The 18,654-nt window shown below is 46.7% G+C and overlaps 1 protein-coding gene across 1 annotated transcript in view; it reads right to left on the bottom strand.

The window, feature by feature from the left end:
• LOC125944431 (ATP-binding cassette sub-family A member 17-like) overlaps positions 1-18,654 on the bottom strand; it is a 38,134-nt gene that overhangs the window by 7,253 nt on the left and 12,227 nt on the right. Inside the window, exons 9-13 of the mRNA XM_049664922.1 lie at positions 16,504-16,657; positions 11,818-12,112; positions 8,393-8,635; positions 5,174-5,670; positions 663-850 (exon numbers count right to left, since the gene is read on the bottom strand). Coding sequence (XP_049520879.1) covers positions 663-850; positions 5,174-5,670; positions 8,393-8,635; positions 11,818-12,112; positions 16,504-16,657 — 1,377 coding nt within the window. The remainder of the gene's footprint in view (positions 1-662; positions 851-5,173; positions 5,671-8,392; positions 8,636-11,817; positions 12,113-16,503; positions 16,658-18,654) is intronic.

Below are 18,654 nucleotides of genomic sequence, written 5' to 3'. Positions count from 1 at the left end.
CCAACTTGAAATTTGGGGGTTGGTCAACTGAAATTCGGAAAGCAACGGCAAAAGCTAAGTAACGGCCGAGCCAAAGAATGCTTTCGCATTAGCAGACAATTCTCAGAATTATTGTATAATTTTTTTTTTTTTACTTGTGGTTAACCCGCAGCAGTGTGTTTCGAACCCACCATCTCCCGCAGCCAAAGCTGGCACTCAAGCACGAGCCCACATACGGCTGCGGGCCAACTATGTTTGGCGCTAAAGCACGAACCAATGCCATCATACTTCCACTTACACAGCTGTATGCCATGGAGAGCCTTCATACACAAACACGTTCTAGCTTTGTAGGCGTGCGTCTGAAGGCTGCGTCATAAGACGCTTTAGTACGTCGACCGTAGCAGCGCCTCCTTTGTTTCAACACACGCATCTCAAGCTAGATTTACATGATGGACAGATTTTCGCGGCTGAGGTGTCAAAAATGGGGCCGCTAGCGACTCATTCTTGAGTGCAGCGTGATTCATGACGTGGCTTAGATGCAACTAGTACTTTAGTGCTGCGTGATTAGGCGGCGCTGAGTCACGTCACGCCCGTACACGGAATTCGCTAAGGTCATTGAGATCGCGCTTTGGCTGTCTATGAAGATTACCGAACGCATGAATCGTGAACGAAGGAAATCATACCTATAGTAGTTGCATATCCTAGCTGCTTGCTCGCGGAGGTCTACGAGGTCGATCGTGTTCTCCACAACCGCGGCCAACTTATCCTCGGGCACTCCGCGGAGGCGGCCGAACAGGTAGAGCGTCTCGTAAGCGCTGAGCTTTTCAAGTAGCGCTCCGGCCTGGGGACAGTAGCCCAGCATCGATTGCCACTGCGCGAAGCAAAAGAGGGGAGAGAGAGAGAGGGTGTTCAGTATAACTTCTCGTGAGGAGGACAAGTTGTAAGCAGGCATGTCTCGCTGTTTCTGACGCAAAACCTCATTCGAGCCTTCGCTGGAAGGCTTTATACAGGGTGCAGGGTGATCATTTTCAAGATTTATGTACCTTTTTAATATAGCCTGTGGCAGATAGCAGAATTCTTGTCCTTGAGCTGGATTGTTCGAAGAGGCGGACTTTACAAGCATGAGAAATCGAAACACATAATCATCTAATAACAAAAATTCACTAACTTCTTAATTACTTTACGGTACATGTTGCAATTTACGAATTGTAGCCGGTGAGCTTGCTAGGCTTATCCACTTGGAATTATTTTCCAGAATGACGGCAGTTTGGAGATATGCGCCATCAAACTCGCCGCAAAAATGCGCTGTTCTTACACTTCTCTTTAAAAAAAAAAACAAAAAAACCAAAACAAAATGCTCTTTTAGTATTGATGCACAAAGTAACTGGAACACCAATGTATTTTGTCCCCACATTGGGAAATAATATCTCAAAACTGGGGTCATCCTGGAAATTCACTTCAAGTTGATACGTCTTGCAAGCTCATTGGCTACATTTCGTAAATTGCAATATGTGCCGTAAATAAATAATTAACAAGTTAATTAGTGAATTTTCGTTAATTGGTTGAATAAGTATTTCTGTTTCGCGCGCTGGTAATGTCTGCCTCTTCAATTATTGCAGCTCAATCGCCACAGGCGATTAAAAAAATCCATAAAGCTTAAAAATGGCGAATCCGTCTATAAGATTGGAAAATATGCCTTATGTGTTTTTCGAGCTGGATGACAAGTACTTTAATGGTGTTACAGAACATTTAGGCACTTGGCCACGGCGATGCCTTCGCCGAGTTCGCGGAGTCGAATTTCGCGGTGATATTCACTATTCGACGAAAAAAAAAAAATCTCTGCCTTGTATACTTCTAGAAAATAAGTAGGCTAAAAGTCGAAAGGCACAGGCGAACCGATTCGTCTGTGCTGCGAACGCTCCGTTTTATAAATTTTACTGAAGAACTATTTTATTGATCAGAGAGCTTCCGCCGCAGCGATGATTTTGCAATAACATGTTGTAAGCAAAATTGATAACTTGGTTTTACGATTTTCTAATACTTTGAAAAAGGTCATGCCCACCACCCTGTTTATATGTGACCATATTCAGTATGCAAACAATCCACTCCGGTTTCCAGCGTAATTATAAATTTTGTGTGCCTAGTATACGCAGTGTTATACCACAATATCTTAGTGTATGTTTGTGAAACATACGTTCGTTTATTAACGCGATAGCGTTAAGGGCCCCGTGTCGCAGAAAATCCGGTGCCGGCGTCGGCGGCGTTGTCTGTTAAAGAAAAATCATCCCAAACCTCGCATCCCGAACCACGCAGGGCCTCCGCGTGGCGCAGAGGCGATACTGAACTAATTGAATTTCTCAAAGTGCGTCAGAATATTCGTAAAGTACGACTGACACACAATCTACAGACATGATAGCGTCGGACTGCAATTTGAGTATACGAGGAAACATAATTCTGTTACGCGGAAAGTAAAACGCGAATCCCTTTTCCAGCTCCAGTGTGAGGTCTGCCTTAGTGGGAGCGGCGCGCCCCGCTCGGTTCCTTGCAACACCATCCAGATGGCGCCCGCCTAAGCGCATCCGCGGCAGCGGCGGCGCCCGCCGTGCGGGAAAAGAACTAGAAAACTCGCCTTTGTGCATAGCGTTCGCCGCCAGCGTCTGCAGGTAAACATTACGGCTACATAAGCTGCAGTTGCCGGGAAGTGTGGGACGCAGTAAGGGATCTTTGAATGCTATCGCGTTCCACTCTTAATAAGGGCGAAAGTTAAGCGTTCCACTCTTATTAAAGGCGAAGGTTAAGCGTCCTCGAAGATTTAACGCGACAGCGTTAAGGGCCCTATGTCGCAGGAAATACGGCGTCGGCGTTGGTGTCGGCGTGGGCGTGCCGGCGCCGGTGGCCGACAAAGTCATCCCCAAGCACCCCGACCGCGCAGGCCCTCCGCGTGGCGCGAGGCGTTAGTGAACAAAATTGAATTTCTCAAAGTAAAATCCGTCAGAAAAATCGTAAAGTACGATTTAACCACAACTTACAAACGATAGCGTCAGATTGTAATTTGAATGTACGAGAAAACGTAATTATGTTATGAGGAAACTCAAACACAAACCACTTTCCAGCATTTCTACCATATTAACAGCGGCGCGCCCGGATAGGTTACTTGCAAAAGCACCATCCGGATGGCGCGCGCCTTCTCGGCAGCGCAAAACGGCAGCGGCGCGCAGAGGCGAATGTGGAGAAAAAAAAAATGTCGCAGTTTCGCCCGAAAGGCGAAGCATCGATTGCGATAGCAAATTAGTAGACAGCTATACGATGTAAGGATAGTAGCTATATCGGCCGTATAAAGTTGTAAATATTTGCTTAATAACTAAATAAACAACCACTGTGTCACGCGAACACAGGTAAACATGAACGCATCTCGCTCAATGACCGCTGAAACTCGTCAAAACACTGGAGTGAGTGTTTTGAGTGCCAGCGCTGAGTACCACGGCAGCGAGCAAATTGACCTTCGCGCTAGCAGGCTCTCGCTTCAACGCGAACTAAACGTCGAAAGCGCAGCGCATACGAAGCTACCGGCACTCGGCGCATGCACTTTGTACCCTTCACAGATCGCCTCGAAGATGAGGCCCGCGCGGGCGCACACTTCGGCCACATCGCAGATCGCTTTCAAGATAGGCGCCCCCGTTGCAGTTCCGTGAGCAGCAGCCGCGGGAGCAGAACGCATTCCCTCCCCGTGCATCGCGCGCGAACGAAGACCGCGCGCTTCCGGCCGCCTTCCTTTCTCGCGTGCGCGAGATAAAGCTGCGGTTGCCGGCTCACCCTCGCATGCTTTCACTCGCACACACAGTGTACGGCGTGCGGCGACGATTTTATCGCCGTTGGACTTAATACGGAACCTCACGGCGACGGCGACGGCAAAAATGCTCTAGGTGTCCATATAATTGCTATCGCAATAAAAAGAAAGCTGCAGTTGTCGGGAGGCCTGACAATCATTCAGGGATCTTTGAATGCTATCGCGTTCCACTTCTTAAAGGCGAAGGTTAAGCGTCCTCCTAATTTTTTTTCAGGCTTTCTGTACAACCAGATTTGTGCACAATAAACCTTCCCTTTTACTACCCATGAGTTGAAGCAGTTACTAGTCTGGCCTGTTTACGCCGATCAATTATCAGACGAAAGTAAATAATATTCCTCTCTATGGGGCATGCGCTCACTCCCCATATCTTGTACGAAAGCATGAGTCACTGTAACAAGCGTGTCACTGGATTGTATGCGAACATCACGCAGCTGTCGCTGAAGATTTACAGCCATTCACAGAAAAGTGCGATGTTGGACTAATCGGTCGAGTAACATTACGAAAAAAAAACAAAAAAAAACAGCGTCAGCTACAGGACCAAAGGTGCTGCTCGTCTTGCTGTGGTAGTGTAGCCAGCGTCGTTTTTCTGAATGATTCACACTTGCGCAGTACCTCGGCAGCAACATCTGTGTGATGCAATTGTTTAAGTTTCACGTTCGTTCCTATACCTACGCTCGACTCCGCTCCAGACGCATCAACTATTCTTGCGAGGCCTTTTCCTCGTCTGTTCGATTGGTCCGACTATATATCCTAAGCTGTTACCACCTCCTTGCTAGCACGCCGCACTCTGGAATCTTATGGCTTTTACTGCTTCCGTGATCGCTCCAACTGAAAGAGGCCGCTAGCGTGTGATGACGTAATATGCCACCCGGTACAGGCAGTACAGGCGCGCCAACTTTACAGTTGCGCCACCACACAGCAACACATGCACTCGGCCGCAAAGCGCTCGCTGCAATTCGCTGTGCTCCTTTATATAGGTTCGTTTAGATGAACTCGGCGCAAGCGGGACGAGCCAGCAGTCAATTGAGATAATCCAGCCCTAACCGACTGCGTTTACGTGCATCTTGCCAAGCTGATTGGGGCGAGCCAACGGCTTGCAAGGCAGGTTAACCGAACTCCCCTCGACGTTCGTCTCATCGCGATCTGACAGCATTTACATGAAACAGACGATCGATTTCGTCCCGGCAAGCTGACTCGACCCGAATTTATCCACTCGACCTACTCGACCCTTCTTTTATCGGTTTCGTGTAAATTTGACTCATGCTGCGTTCCGTATAACCTCACGCCGAGTGCACGCGACAAAATCGCGAAGCTCCGCTTAACATTCGACGCTGTAAAACTTATCACCTTGCGAGTGTCTTGAGACAAAACTGCGTCCTTAATGTAGGCGTCGCCGTAGGTCAATCGGAGCAGGGCGACCAGCATTCGGAACGTGGTCGTCTTGCCGGCGCCGTTGACACCCAGCAGACCGAAGCACTCAGCGGGCTTCAGGGCGAACGACAGTCCCCGCACCGCGTGGATATTGCCGAACACCTTGTGCAGCTCTTGCGCCACGAGCGTGTTATCGTCTCCGAAGCGCTTCTGTCTGCATATATCCGCGACCGCGGCCCTCTCCGCGGCCACGTCAGCGTCCTCGCCTGTGGTCGTCTGCAGAGGCGGCGTCGACCGTTCGCGACCGAGTCGAGACCAACCCGAAGCGCGGTACAGGAGGTAGGCGAACAGCGCGGCGCCCATGGCGAGCATGACCACGACGTCCAGAAGGATGCCGGCCGGCGACAGCGAGAGCGCAGCCGGCTCGCTCCAGACCTCGGGGGTCCTACTTCTCAGTACTGCGATGGAGAAGCAGCGCGGTTGTTGGAATCATATCGGCCTACAATATACAGTGTTCTAGCGTAGCCTACAAGAACGTGGGTGTGTCTATAAAGGAAGAGATCTCGGGGGTCCTACTTCTCAGTACTGCGATGGAGAAGCAGCGCGGTTGTTGGAATCATATCGGCCTACAATATACAGTGTTCTAGCGTATAGCCTACAAGAACGTGGGTGTGTCTATAAAGGAAGAGCACTGACACTTATTTTCCCAAGTATTTTCGAAGTGACGACGTGTGTTACAATGCTACATTTAACCTCCTAGTCTGCTTTCTGATTTCTTGTACTTTTGAATTGTTTATGGCTGCGATCAAGATTTTGTAAATTTTACCTCTACGAGCAGTTTGTGAAATGCTGTCTAATTTTGCGTGCTTTCTTGTTTTTTAAATTGATTTCTTACTTATATGTGTAAAATTATATATGCTTCTTCCACTACCTTACTGTTGAAAAATGTAGTAGCCCATGGTGCTGACCATTGTGGACTTCGGTAGTTAGGGAGGTGTTACATTTTTGTTGGTCGTTGCTGCGGACCAGCCATGATGATGATGATAAGTGGTTCTTGAGGGAAAGGGAAAGGTTGGCGCTATCTTCTGCAGCCCTTGAGGGAGCACGGCTCAGCGCCAACCAGCCAAGCAAGCTGTGCGCGCGCACACCCGTTTTCTCTCACCCTCTTCTTGAACCAGCTATCACTATGGAGCTTTCCCTTGTCCAAACCATTTCAGCAATGCATCCTATACAATGCAGCGGTACTATCAATAAAGTTGTTCACCACCAGCTAGCATATCGTTCATGCTGCTACCCTGGTCATATAGCTCATTTCTAACAGGGGGGTTTTGGCACACTGTCAGGCGTTTAGTTGCCCTTTTTGCCACTCCTTCCCACACAACCACCGTGTAAAAATCACTTGTATGTCTGAACGAGAAAATGAAAAAGAAAGGAAAAAGCTTCTTTTTCGCCCGTAAAAGAACGACACTTGGAAGGTTGAGAAACACTTGTAAGATGTTTTAGATATTACATACTAGATCTGATACTAAAGTTAATCTCTCGATGCCGACTTGGCGTTATGGACATTATCGTGACGTCACGACACGGACCAAAATATCTTGACTTCTCGTAGCAATAGGGCTGGATATGGGCGCGTTTAAGTTGGCTGCGCTCGCGTGTTGCAGCTGCGGCAATAGCAAGATAATAGTGAGCACATCATGACGCATGCAACTCCTGGGCGCCGAAACCAAATTTTTAACAGCGGAGCTGTTTAAGCCGACCATCAGTCCGTGTGTCGCGAACAAAAAACCTCGCTGAACAATGACGTCACCTGCATTGCCTAGCAACCACCGGCCACAGCTGCGCCTCACTTCTCCTAGCTCCGGCAACGCTCCTCCGCCGCCGCGCCAGCGATGACGTCACTGCGCGTTGCATAGCGCAGCTTGCAACACCGACACCGCGTTGCAATGCCGACACCGCGTTCCAGCAGACCCGCTCCGTCAATACGGTCGCCTAGCAATCACTTACCCAGCTTCGCCCAGCCATGTCATTGCTTCGCGTAGCAATTCTTGCTTTGCTTAGTCACGACAACACTTTGTGAAGCTTGGTCACGACGTCACACTGATTATAGAGATCATGCCGCAGCGACGGCGACACACACAACTTTCGTAGACTTCGAACTGAGTAATTGTAACATGGGACGGCCGAAGAAGTGCAAGACTCCCGAAGAAGCCGCTCAGCTGGAAGCTCATCGTGCCGCCAGCCGAGAACGAATGCGGCGATTGCGTGCTCATCCGGAGTATCATCCGGAGCCTAGCAAAACTTAGCCAAACGTAGCGAAACTTATCCGAGTCTAGCGTAACTGGAAGAAGCTAGGTGATCACCAGTGCCGCTGTTTCTCCAGCGCCTTGCACAACTTAGTGCAAGCTGCGCTAATTTCTTTCTCGTAGAAATAAGTATTATAGGAGATCATTCAGGGTGCTCTGACGCTTCAGAGTATACCTTCAAGGGATTAGAAAGTTTGAACCCTTAAACACACATAAGTACAGCACTCCTAACGTAACCACTCCGAAAGATGAATCAACAGATAAAAAATATCGGCAGAACCCATTTCACTATGAATGCAGGCGTTAATCCGATTAGCTTTGAAGCAATGTAGATGGCGCAGCGTGCCCTCTGGACATGCTGCGCCATCTAGAAGCGCCGCCGCGAAATCCGTGCATGGCGCATGAGTTAATATAAATTCAGACAAGATTATCTTAATATATATGACGTGAGTTTGATTCCGCCCAGCACCGGATAAATTTTGAAGGATTTTCTTTTGTCCTCGAAGAGCGGCACATATATATACCCAGTGCCTCACACCCAGTGACCCAGGTTGTTCTGACAGTCGGTTTTGAACGCGGTTTCCTCAGCATGGCATCCCGATGCTCTACCCATAGACGATGAACTACCCAGTGGCCCAAGTTGGCGAGAAGACGGCTATAGGGATAGATAGATAGACAGACACCGGGAAGTGCGAGAATATCCTAAGAATGCTAATCGCATTCATAAATCATTTTAACCAAGACTCACCAGTGAGCCTATCAGCCCGTAACTGCCTCAAAAACTACTGCACTTTAATTATGACTCTCTTAGATGATAACGCGTTGTCGGAAGGGTCAGGAGCAATGCTTTAGCATAGGAAGAACGCACGGATGACCGCAGCGCACTCACTGTTACAGCAAAGCCTTATCGTTGAGCCGTAAGTCTTCGCTTCCTTGCAGAAATCAAAGTCCTCCTGTTTCAGTTTCTTCTTGCTCCGAAGGTAGTCGCACATGGCGACTTCGAACTTTATGTTGACAGCCCGCACCGTCGCCGCCGGAAGTGCGAACGGCGGGAAGAACATGAAGGGTATATGCATCGTTTCCTCTCCGTAAGCACCCGCCGCCTGCAAATATCCGATGAATACGCCGGGACCTGCGAAGGGAGCGTGAAAACACTGAAATAATAATGCTGACAACTGATGAGAGAGTTCGTGGGGACAGACTGGTACAATAAGGCGCGCCAGAAAAAAAAAAGTGACGCAGGTCTGGTCCACATATGTGAAGCGAAGCTTTCGTGAAGCACGATGCTATAAATTTGCCCATGTCACTGCTGCGCCACTGGCGTAAAAAAAAAAAAAAAAAACTGCATGGCGCAAGCGGATATACTTTCGTGCAACGGTTCTACGCGGCAATTATCCCCGAGCTATTTGGCTGCGAGAACGAATCGAAATATACGTGCGCCTGTGACCTAATGGTTAGAGCATCGGTCTTCTGTGCTGGGAGACCAAGGTTCGATCTCGCCATCGGCCAAGCAACTGTGGTTACGTGCGAGCTATTCGCCGAGAAAGCAGCACCCAGCAGCCATGGCAAGGAAAGTACGAGATGCAAAAACGTCGGAGGCGCTTTTAAGGCCGTTTGGCGGAGACGATTACCGATCTGCTGCTGAAACGACAGTAAGGTCGCGTTATTTTATTGTGATAGCAATTATACGGACACTCCAAGCGCAGTTTTGCCGTCGCCGTGAGGTTCCGTATAAAGTCCAACGGCGATAAAAGCGTCACCGCGCGCCGTACGCTGTGTGCGCGAGTGAAAGCTTGCGAGGGTGAGCCGGCAACCGCAGCTTAATCTCGCGCACGCGACAGAGGAAGGCGGCCAGAAGCGCGCGAGGCACTGGGAGGAGGCGAAGGAGACGGTGGGCGGGTGCGTTCTGCTCTTGCGGCTCTTGTGTAGGTGTTCTGTGACGGAACTGCAATGGGGGGCGCCTATCTTGAAAGTGATCTGCGATGTGGCCGAAGTGTGCGCCCGCGAGAGCCTCATCTTCAAAGCGATCTGCGATGGGTACAAAGTGCATGCACCGATTGCCGGTAGCTTCGTAGCGCTGTGCTTTCGACGTTTAGTTCGCGTTGAAGCGAGAGCCAGCGCGAAGGTCAATTTGCTCGCTGCCGCTGTCGCGCTTTCTCACTCCAGCGCTCTTGACGAGTTTCCGCGGTCATCGAGCGAGATGTGTTCGTGGTTGCCTGTGCGCATGTGACACCGCGCTTGTTCATTTAGTCAGTAAGCGAATATTTACAACTTTATACGGCTGAAAAAACTACTATTATCACTTCGTATAGCTGTGTACTAATTTGCTGTTGCAATCGATGCTTCGCCTTTTGTGCGAAACTGCAACTTTTTTCCCTACGTGCTTCTTTTGTTTGACGCACGCACGCACGCACGCACGCACGCACGCACGCACGCACGCACGCACGCACGCACGCACGCACGCACACACACACACACACACACACACACACACACACACACACACACACACACACACACACACACACACACACACACACACACACACATATATATATATATATATATATATATATATATATTTCCCCACTCTGACACTCCTAATGCAAACAGCCAAACACATTTATACGCTCCTTTTCTCCCGTTAAATAACCACTGGTGGTGAAAACAATCTGAAGCCCTTCGCTAAGGCGTTCCTCTTGGAGGCGTTACAACCAATCACAAAAATCAAATCACGAGGTCGTTTTCGTGTTTCTTCCTGGTTACTTGCCTGCGACTGCGAATAGCCCAAGGATCATTGCGTACGCCGTGCCCCCGTCAGAAGAGTGCTCCGTGGCAAGGTAGGCGCAAAATATGCCGAGAGGAGCAAATGCCAGTGCGCTGACGAGAAGCGACGCTAAAGAAAGAAAGAAAGAAAGAAAGAAAGAAAGAAAGAAAGAAAGAAAGAAAGAAAGAAAGAAAGAAAGAAAGAAAGAAAGAAAGAAAGAAAGAAAGAAAGAAAGAAAGGCAGTTACATCAGTGTACGCCTCATGAAAGCGTTGTCTGCCGGCGGTAGTGCAGTCTCAAGCGGAGTGTCGGGAACCAGAACACACGCCCCCATGGATTGCGTACAAGTAACTTCGTATTTTGTATGCGACGACCAAGTCTGCAACCATGTAACAGACAATGAAGCTGGAGAGCTCATTTGGCAGTTGAATAGGTAAACCACCGCATGCGTAAGGTGGAAGAAGGGGGTTTGCTCCCCACCTGGGGCAAGATGTCTTTTCGTTCACTTTCATTTATTTAGCTTATCACCTTATAAATACTTTCACCTGACTCGTAAATTTAAAATAAGCTTAACAGTTACTTATCCTGTGCTTTATTTGCTTTATTTGATGATTCATTATGACGCTTCTGACTAACACGATATCGAGCCTCTCGAATGCAGGGTCTCGGGTTCTCCTGAATAGTCCGGGACGACAAATCGAAGACGCCCAATGTCGCTGACACTGCCAGCTCGAACGGCTGATGGCTGGACAGTGGCCAGCAGAAAGGGAGTGGTTGTCGGATAAACAAGAAAATTGGGAAGGACAGCTGAAAGAATAGAAGAGGCGATAAAAGCCTATTTACATTGCATACACGTACGTTTCACCAACTGCATGCAGCGGTGAACCCTGTATATACGTAAAACGTATACAAGGTGTTTATTGGAGCCTCGGACGCAGTTGTTGAAATGTTATATATATATATATATATTAAAAAAATTAAATTATGGGGTTTTACGTGCCGAAACCAGTTCTGATTATGAGGCACGCCGTAGTGGGGGACTCCGAAAATTTAGACCACCTGGGGTTCTTTAACGTGCACCTAAATCTAAGTACACGGGTGTTTTCGCATTTCGCCCCCATCGAAATGCGGCCGCCGTGGCCGGGATTCGATCCCGCGACCTCGTGCTCAGCAGCCCAACACCATAGCCACTGAGCAACCACGGCGGGTTATATATATATATATATATATATATATATATATATATATATATATATATATATATGTGTATATATATGTGTATATATATATGTATATATAACACCCTTTAACAACGCAAACCTCTTCATAGCATTTTGCGCCGCAAATGCGCAAAATGCTATGAAGAGGTTTGCGGGTGCGTACACACTTTTTCATTTATAATTGGTGACTCTGAACCGAATGCCTAGATTAACAAAATGACGGTGCACATGCAGCCTGCTTCAATCTCGATTCGGTGTTGTTACTTTGACCTTCGCATCTTAATGAACATATAAACACGCTGTTCACGGTGTTAGGTGTATAACTTACTCAGCGTATCCGAGGACAGGTCCAAAATGGCGCAGTAGCCTACGAAAATAGTCGCCATCGGGACAGCGTAAAAGGCCAAGTCGAAGACGAAATGGGTTAGAAGATAGAGGGAACCCGAGACGCCCGTCATGAGCTGCAACTCCCGGGCTTCGCTGACTTTCTCGAGCGACGGCAGTACCACGAACGACGACACGATCAGCCCGAAGCTCACCGACCCCATGAAGGACCAGTACGCCCACGTGTAGATAGCACGGTCCAAGAGGCCGTACAAGGGATCCTGATGAAAGTCGTCCGTCTGCATGGCGATATAAAATTCTTGTAGAAACCGACGATATAATGACTGGCAAATACAGCGTGAGCTTCTTCGAAATCCCCAGCAACAGCGCTGAGTCGCTGCTTCAGTACGCAACTTCAAGTACTGACTACACCCCGGTATTCAAATACGGGTCCTCAGAGATTCGTGGATGCATATAGGTAGAGCATGCGCTGTCTCTTTGAATAGAAGTGGCGAACGGGCCTTACCTTGCCATAAAGGCTCAGTATATGAACCAATAGCTGAATTCTACCATACTTCGCCCTAATATTCCATGTAAATTTCTCTTATTTTTCTTGCTTATTAACATGCCATACTTGCTTTTAAGGTTCTAGTGTTACTTAGATTTTTTTTTCTTGCTGCTGGTGGCGGTGATAAATAATCAGCCTACTTAAGCCTTTAGTTAAGCCGAGTAATGCCAGTGATCTCGGGTTACCCCTGCTCTTTTGAAGAGATGAAACAGAGTTCTTTGATAGATGACCCGACTCATCGTAAGAGTGCAAGATCCCTAGTCTGATCACACCCATTAGAGCTGTGCCGCAGTCGAGGGAGTTTCCCTCCACTTGGCACCCATTCTGTTAGTCTAACAGATCATTGCGCGCATGTTGTAAGCCTTGCAAGTGGAAATGGCCTTCGTCAGTCCAATTTGGAACCCTGTACTGCTAGAACAGTTTGACGCCAAGGAAAATTGGAACAACTTGTTCACCGTAATTTCTGGAAATTTAACGGCCATTTATGGAGAAAAAAGGAAACAAATTGCAATGTCGAGTGCACAGATTTCGTCAAGTAATTGATTAATTTAGTAATTGCTCTGCCCGGGAACAACCTACAACTGAGAACTCGCTCCAGCGTATCAAAAATGCAACTGTACCCTATGAAAGATAAAGTTTCCCGCGTTTAAATAAGAAATTTCAGGTATCAGACTAGGCGTCACAAAACTCATACATTGGGCACTACAGGGTTAACATGAAATAGAGCACCACCTACAGGTATTACGTAAACTACGTGATCGATAATTTTTCCATAGTTTTAATTTTCTAGAAATAATAAAGTATTATTATTATTATTATTATTATTATTATTATTATTATTATTATTATTATTATTATTATTATTATTATTATTATTATTATTATACTGTCTTCTTTTTAGCCGGTTTCTTATAATTATGTTGCTGCCGATGTCTTTGTAGCAGCAGCGAAGTTGCACGTGGCTTATCGCTGCAATAATACAATATTGTCCTCAGGCATCCATTGTCGTCAGTTAGCCAGCTCCGGCCTCAAATACAAAGGCACTGTCCTTTGTGCTATCATCCAAAATTTTTTTTTGTCTTGTTTGGCGTCCTTTTCGATCACCCTGACCTTTTTTGTTCCGATCCTTTGCATCAAATTTACCATCTCCATTTCTGTTTCTTTTTGATGGTTCTGATAATTATCCTGTATTTGGTTGCAAACTTTCTTAACCTCTTCCTCCATTACGTGTCCATGCTTTGGAGGTACACATATTTGTGAAATTCAGCCGGCCATTTCTTTTCATCCTTGTTCCCAAGTCAGTGCTTCCCTTACTTCAAAAAGCATGACCCATGTCACTCTTGCACTGCCTCACTTCAGGTTTTATCGTCGGCTCCCAATGCTGATCGGCCCACCAACCTTTGCATAATTTCTAATCCCGACAAGACTTCTTATTTTGAATTGCACTGAATTGCATTTGCGAACATTAGCGCCGGCACCATTGCCCCTTTCCAAATTCTTCGCACCACCTCATTAGTGTAGCTCCAAAGTACTTTGTTTTACTAAAGCTGAGTTCCGCGTTTCTTTCATTGCTTCAATGAGCTACAAGTGTTTCCTCCTTTCTATTGCACACGTCTCTTAAGCCCATTTACAAACTAAATAAGTAGAAAACCCACGTCCAATTTTTTTTTGCGGATAGCTTTGTTCGTTTTCTTGGTTGGTCGGTGGAAAACGTACGTACGGGAGTGCGGGAGTCCGTCCATCCCGTTGTTCGTTTTTCCCGTTTTCACGTGTCCTCCATGTTTTCCTGCTTCCCCCGCTTACCCCGTTTTATCTCCCTTTTTCTAGTTTTGTCCCGTTTCCCCTGTTTTTCCCGTTGCTTTAGTTTTTCGCATTTCTTCCGCTCTTCGTTTTCCCGTATTTAGTTTTTTTCCTGTTTCCCGTTTCTTCCCGTATTTGTCATTTCCCCTTTCATACCGTTTTTTCACGTTGTCTCGTTTATTTCCTGTTTACCACGTTTCCCCATTTCCCTCGTATTTTCCGTTTTCCCTCGTTTGTCCCACTTGCTCCAGTTTTCCCCAGTTTCCCCCCGTTCCACCGTATCTTCAGTTTCCCCCCGTTTTTCCACGTTTCCCCCGTTTCCCCTGTCGTATTCTCGTATTGCCCGTTCTTTGCCTCTTTCCCGCTTCCCCGTTATTTCCTCCACATTCTTGGTTTCCCCCCGTTTCCCCCGTATTTCCCGCTTCCACATGTTCCCCATTTTCCCCATTATTTCCTCGTATTTTACGTTTTCCCCCATTCTCCCCCCATATTTCCCACTTTCCACTGTTCCTTCCCGCGTTCCCCGTTATTTCCCAGTATTTTCCGTTTCCCCCCTTTCCTCCCGTATTTCCCTTTCCGCCCGTTTTCCCCCGATTCCCTCCATATTTTCCGTTTTCCACCGCGTTTTCCCCGTATTTCTGTTCCCCCCCCATATTTTTCGTTTCTAAATTTTCCCGTTTTCCTTTTCCCCTCGTTGCCGTTTCCCCGGTCTTCCCTGTATTTTGCGTTTCAACCCCATTTTGCCCCGCAATTTCCGTTCCCCCTGTTTTCCCCAAGTTTTGCTCGAATTTCCCGTTTTCCCCTGTTGCCCCCACCCCGTCTTGGCCCGTACGTTCAGTTTCTCCCCGTTTTTTTCTGTTTTACCCCGTTTCCCCTTCCCCAGTTTTCCCTGTTTTCCCGTTTCCTCCAGTCTTTCCCCGTATTCCCGTTTTCCCGGTGCCCGCCCTCCCCCGCCTTTCCACCGTTCTTCCCCAGTATTTTCCATTTCTCCCCGTATTTCCCTCCCCGTTTCGTTTCTTTCTGTTTTGCTTCGCTTCGGTTCGTTCGTTTTGTTCACTTGGTTTGAAAATCATCGTCGGTGGTTTCCGCACAATTTGTTTTTCTCTTTAGAACCCCCAAGTATTTATATTGCTTTCACTCGCTGTTGCATATACACCAATACACCTTCAGTTTCTTCAGTTCTGGTTTCGTCAATGAAGCCTATTTTTCCCGACTTCTCTGTACCAAAATTAATGCCGAGATATTTCGCATAATTGCCATACGTACTGGCAAGCCTATTGTCTGTCGGCTAATAGCAGTACGCTGTCCGCATACATTAGCCCAGGAACATTCTGTTGTATCCCTTATTTAATATGTCCCAATTGCCCTTCTATTCCATCACCGTAAAGTGTGGACAACAACGAATCTTGATACCGGCCTTGTTTGAGCCGTCGGCATGTTTTCAATAGTTCTGAGCATCTTCAGCCTTCCAAGACGACTTGTACTCGGTTATTGCTATATATTTCCGTAAGCAGCTACACGAAGTGGCATCTATGCCTCCCGCTTGATAATATCACATTGCAATTTGAATGAATGAATTCTGGGATTTTACGTGCCAAAACGACCTCGAGCTTAGCAGTGCAATAGCATAGCCGCTAAGCCACCGCGGCGGGTCACATAGCAATATCCTGTCTATATTTGCCGTAAGCGCGCATAATATTCAGAAACCCTATCGAAAATGGTCTACTCTGCGTCACTGAAGCCTCTAAGTACTGAGTTAACCCAAATACATTAACCCCAAAGCGTCGGAAAGGCCCGATTGCATTCTATAGTTCCCCATATATGTTCAGTTTTTCTGCGAACGCTCTGACTGCTTAGTTTTTATGATTTGCATTGTCATTCTAATATTACCGACGTTATTGACTGTTCTGTATAAGAAGTGATGCTTATCTCCGTTGTCTCTTTAAGTTAGATTCATACTGCTTTCACGCTAACCACGTGGCGCTGACGTCAACTAGAGCACGGGTTAGTTCAATTCCAACGAAGATGTTCCACCTAATTCAATAGTGGAAAAGGAATTGGTAGCACCAATCATCAGAATGCAGGCGATATTTTCCCCTTTCTAAGAAGAAAGTGTAACAAAATGGCAATACCAGCGCTATGTTGTCACCGTCGGTATCCGGTGTTCTGTGACCAGTAATACGATCACGGGCAGGCGTAAAACCAAGACAAAACAATTAAAATACACATATAGAAACGTAAATAGAAAACACGGCCCCGGACATTCTTCTCTTTACGGTATAGGACGTGCTTTACTGACGCAAAGCATGCGAACAAACTCACGTATAGCTCTTCATCTGTCAGCCTGTGCAGCGAGATCCCCGTGCGAAAGCGGCTGCTGGCTTGGCCCGTATGTTGGCGCAGGAGCACCGTGTCGATCATGTTGCGCAAGACGCTTCGCGCGATCATGCCGAGCGGGCTACTCCACAATTCGATTCTGCACCGAAGAGAAAAGCGGGCTGAGAACCAACACACTACATAAGGTCTCCGCTCATTGGTCCCTAATTTTATGCAGTAAGGCCGAGAGCTCTTCCCTTCATTAGCTCGTTCGTTCACTGTTTACGTTAGATAAGGGATTCGTTAAACATTAAGCCGGCACAGGCGCGCACACTTGCTGGGCATGATCACTCGTTCAGGGATCTCTTTTCGGGTGCATACATTTCTTTTGAAAGTAGCACGCACAAAAATGAGGAATTGACGGGGCCCTATATAGTAGCTAAATTTGTTTCAGTCTACGAGGATGGCATCATAACGTAAATTGGTTATGTCTTAGGCGATTTACACCTCTTCAGAATAAGCAGTCAGTGGCGAACGTGCTAAAACAGCGCTAAAAACGGAACTAAAGAACACACAAGACGGTGCGCTGTCTTGTTTAGTCTCGTTTTTAGCGCTGTTTGTTTTCCAAATCAAGTACCACTACGCGTTATCGATATTCAACTCTCACGACCCCCTTGTCTGGCCCCTTTGCCTTTTAAATGTCACTGTAGTCGTTTCTTCGTGTTTAACGCAAAGCGGCTAAACCACATTCAAATTTCCCTTGTGTAAAAACACAATGCGAAAGGGAGCTCGAAAACGTCGGTTATTTTCGTACTATACGCTGCGGGCACAAAATCAATTTCTGTCATGGATGCTGGAACTCTATCTTCTATCGATGACTTTCGGATATGACGTGGGTGCGATGAAAGGGAGTCACAAACATGCTAACAAACAGGCTAACTGTAACAAAACCTCACCAGTGCTAAAGAAATGCCGATAGTAGATGTCCGCAAATCCGTAAGGTTAGCAACAGCTCATCATGTTTAGTTAATAGCGTCGCGAATGTCAATATAGCATTCGAGGAGAACCCTTAGTGGCGTGCTTTGCACTTATACCCGTGCCATGGTATAATATATACGGGGCGATCATTTTTAAGTTTTATGAATTTTTTAAAAATCGCCTGTGGCAGATAGCATAATTCTTACCCTGCGCTGGATTATTCGAAAAGGCGAACATTACTAGCACGAGAAATAGAAACACATATTGAACGAAGTCACGAAAATTGACTATTTACCTCTTAATTAATTACTTAATTTACGGCCCATATTGTAATTTACGAATTATAGCCGTTGAGCTTGCAGGACGTATCCACTTGAAATGAATTTCCTGGATGACACCGGTTTCGAAATATTATTTCCCAAAGTGTGGGACGAAATACACGGGCGTTCCAGTTACTTTTGTGCTTCAATGCATAAAAGAGCGTTTTGTTAAAAACGTAAATGGAACAACAGTGCATTTTTATGGCGAGTTTGATTGCGCATATGTCCCAACTGGCACCATTCTGGAAATTCATTCCAAGTGGATACGCCTGATAAGCTAACCGACTACAATTCGTAAATTGGAATATCTGCCGTAAAGTAATTAATTCAAAGATAATTAGTCAATTTTTGTTACTTAGTTGAAAAGGTGTTTCGAATTCTCGTTCAAGTAATGTTCCGCCTCTCTAAATAATCCAGCTCAAGGACTAGAATTATGTTATCTAAAACAGGGTATTTTTTAAAGTTCCGTAAAACTAAAAAAATGTTCACCCTTTATATCTTGCACCGTGACCCAGGCCGCAATTCTGCATTTACGTGTCCTTCCGACATCGCTTCAATATGATCACCACAGGGCCCAGTAGATGCGATCCCAACGGTGGTAGGCGTGCTAATTTTGTTTCGATAAAATATATAGTTGTGCAACATCAACGCTCAAAGCTTGATAAGCTTATCTGGGGCTAAAACTGAAAGCAAGCTGTTAACATTGGAGATGCCTCTTTCAAATTTCTTTTAGTGTGTTACCATGGTTACTGCTGCCGGCTTTTCAATGACGCAGCGTTCACCCTTGCGAGCGGCAACCGTAGCCAGAGCTGTCTGTTCTTGTCGTGACGTATCGTCTGCAAGTCGTCCGCGCCAAGAC

This window comes from Dermacentor silvarum, chromosome 3 (assembly GCF_013339745.2).
Source record: "Dermacentor silvarum isolate Dsil-2018 chromosome 3, BIME_Dsil_1.4, whole genome shotgun sequence".
Taxonomy (NCBI): Eukaryota; Metazoa; Arthropoda; class Arachnida; order Ixodida; family Ixodidae; genus Dermacentor; species Dermacentor silvarum.
Note: the sequence above shows the minus strand (reverse complement) of the source record. Positions and strands in the feature narration are given on the sequence as shown.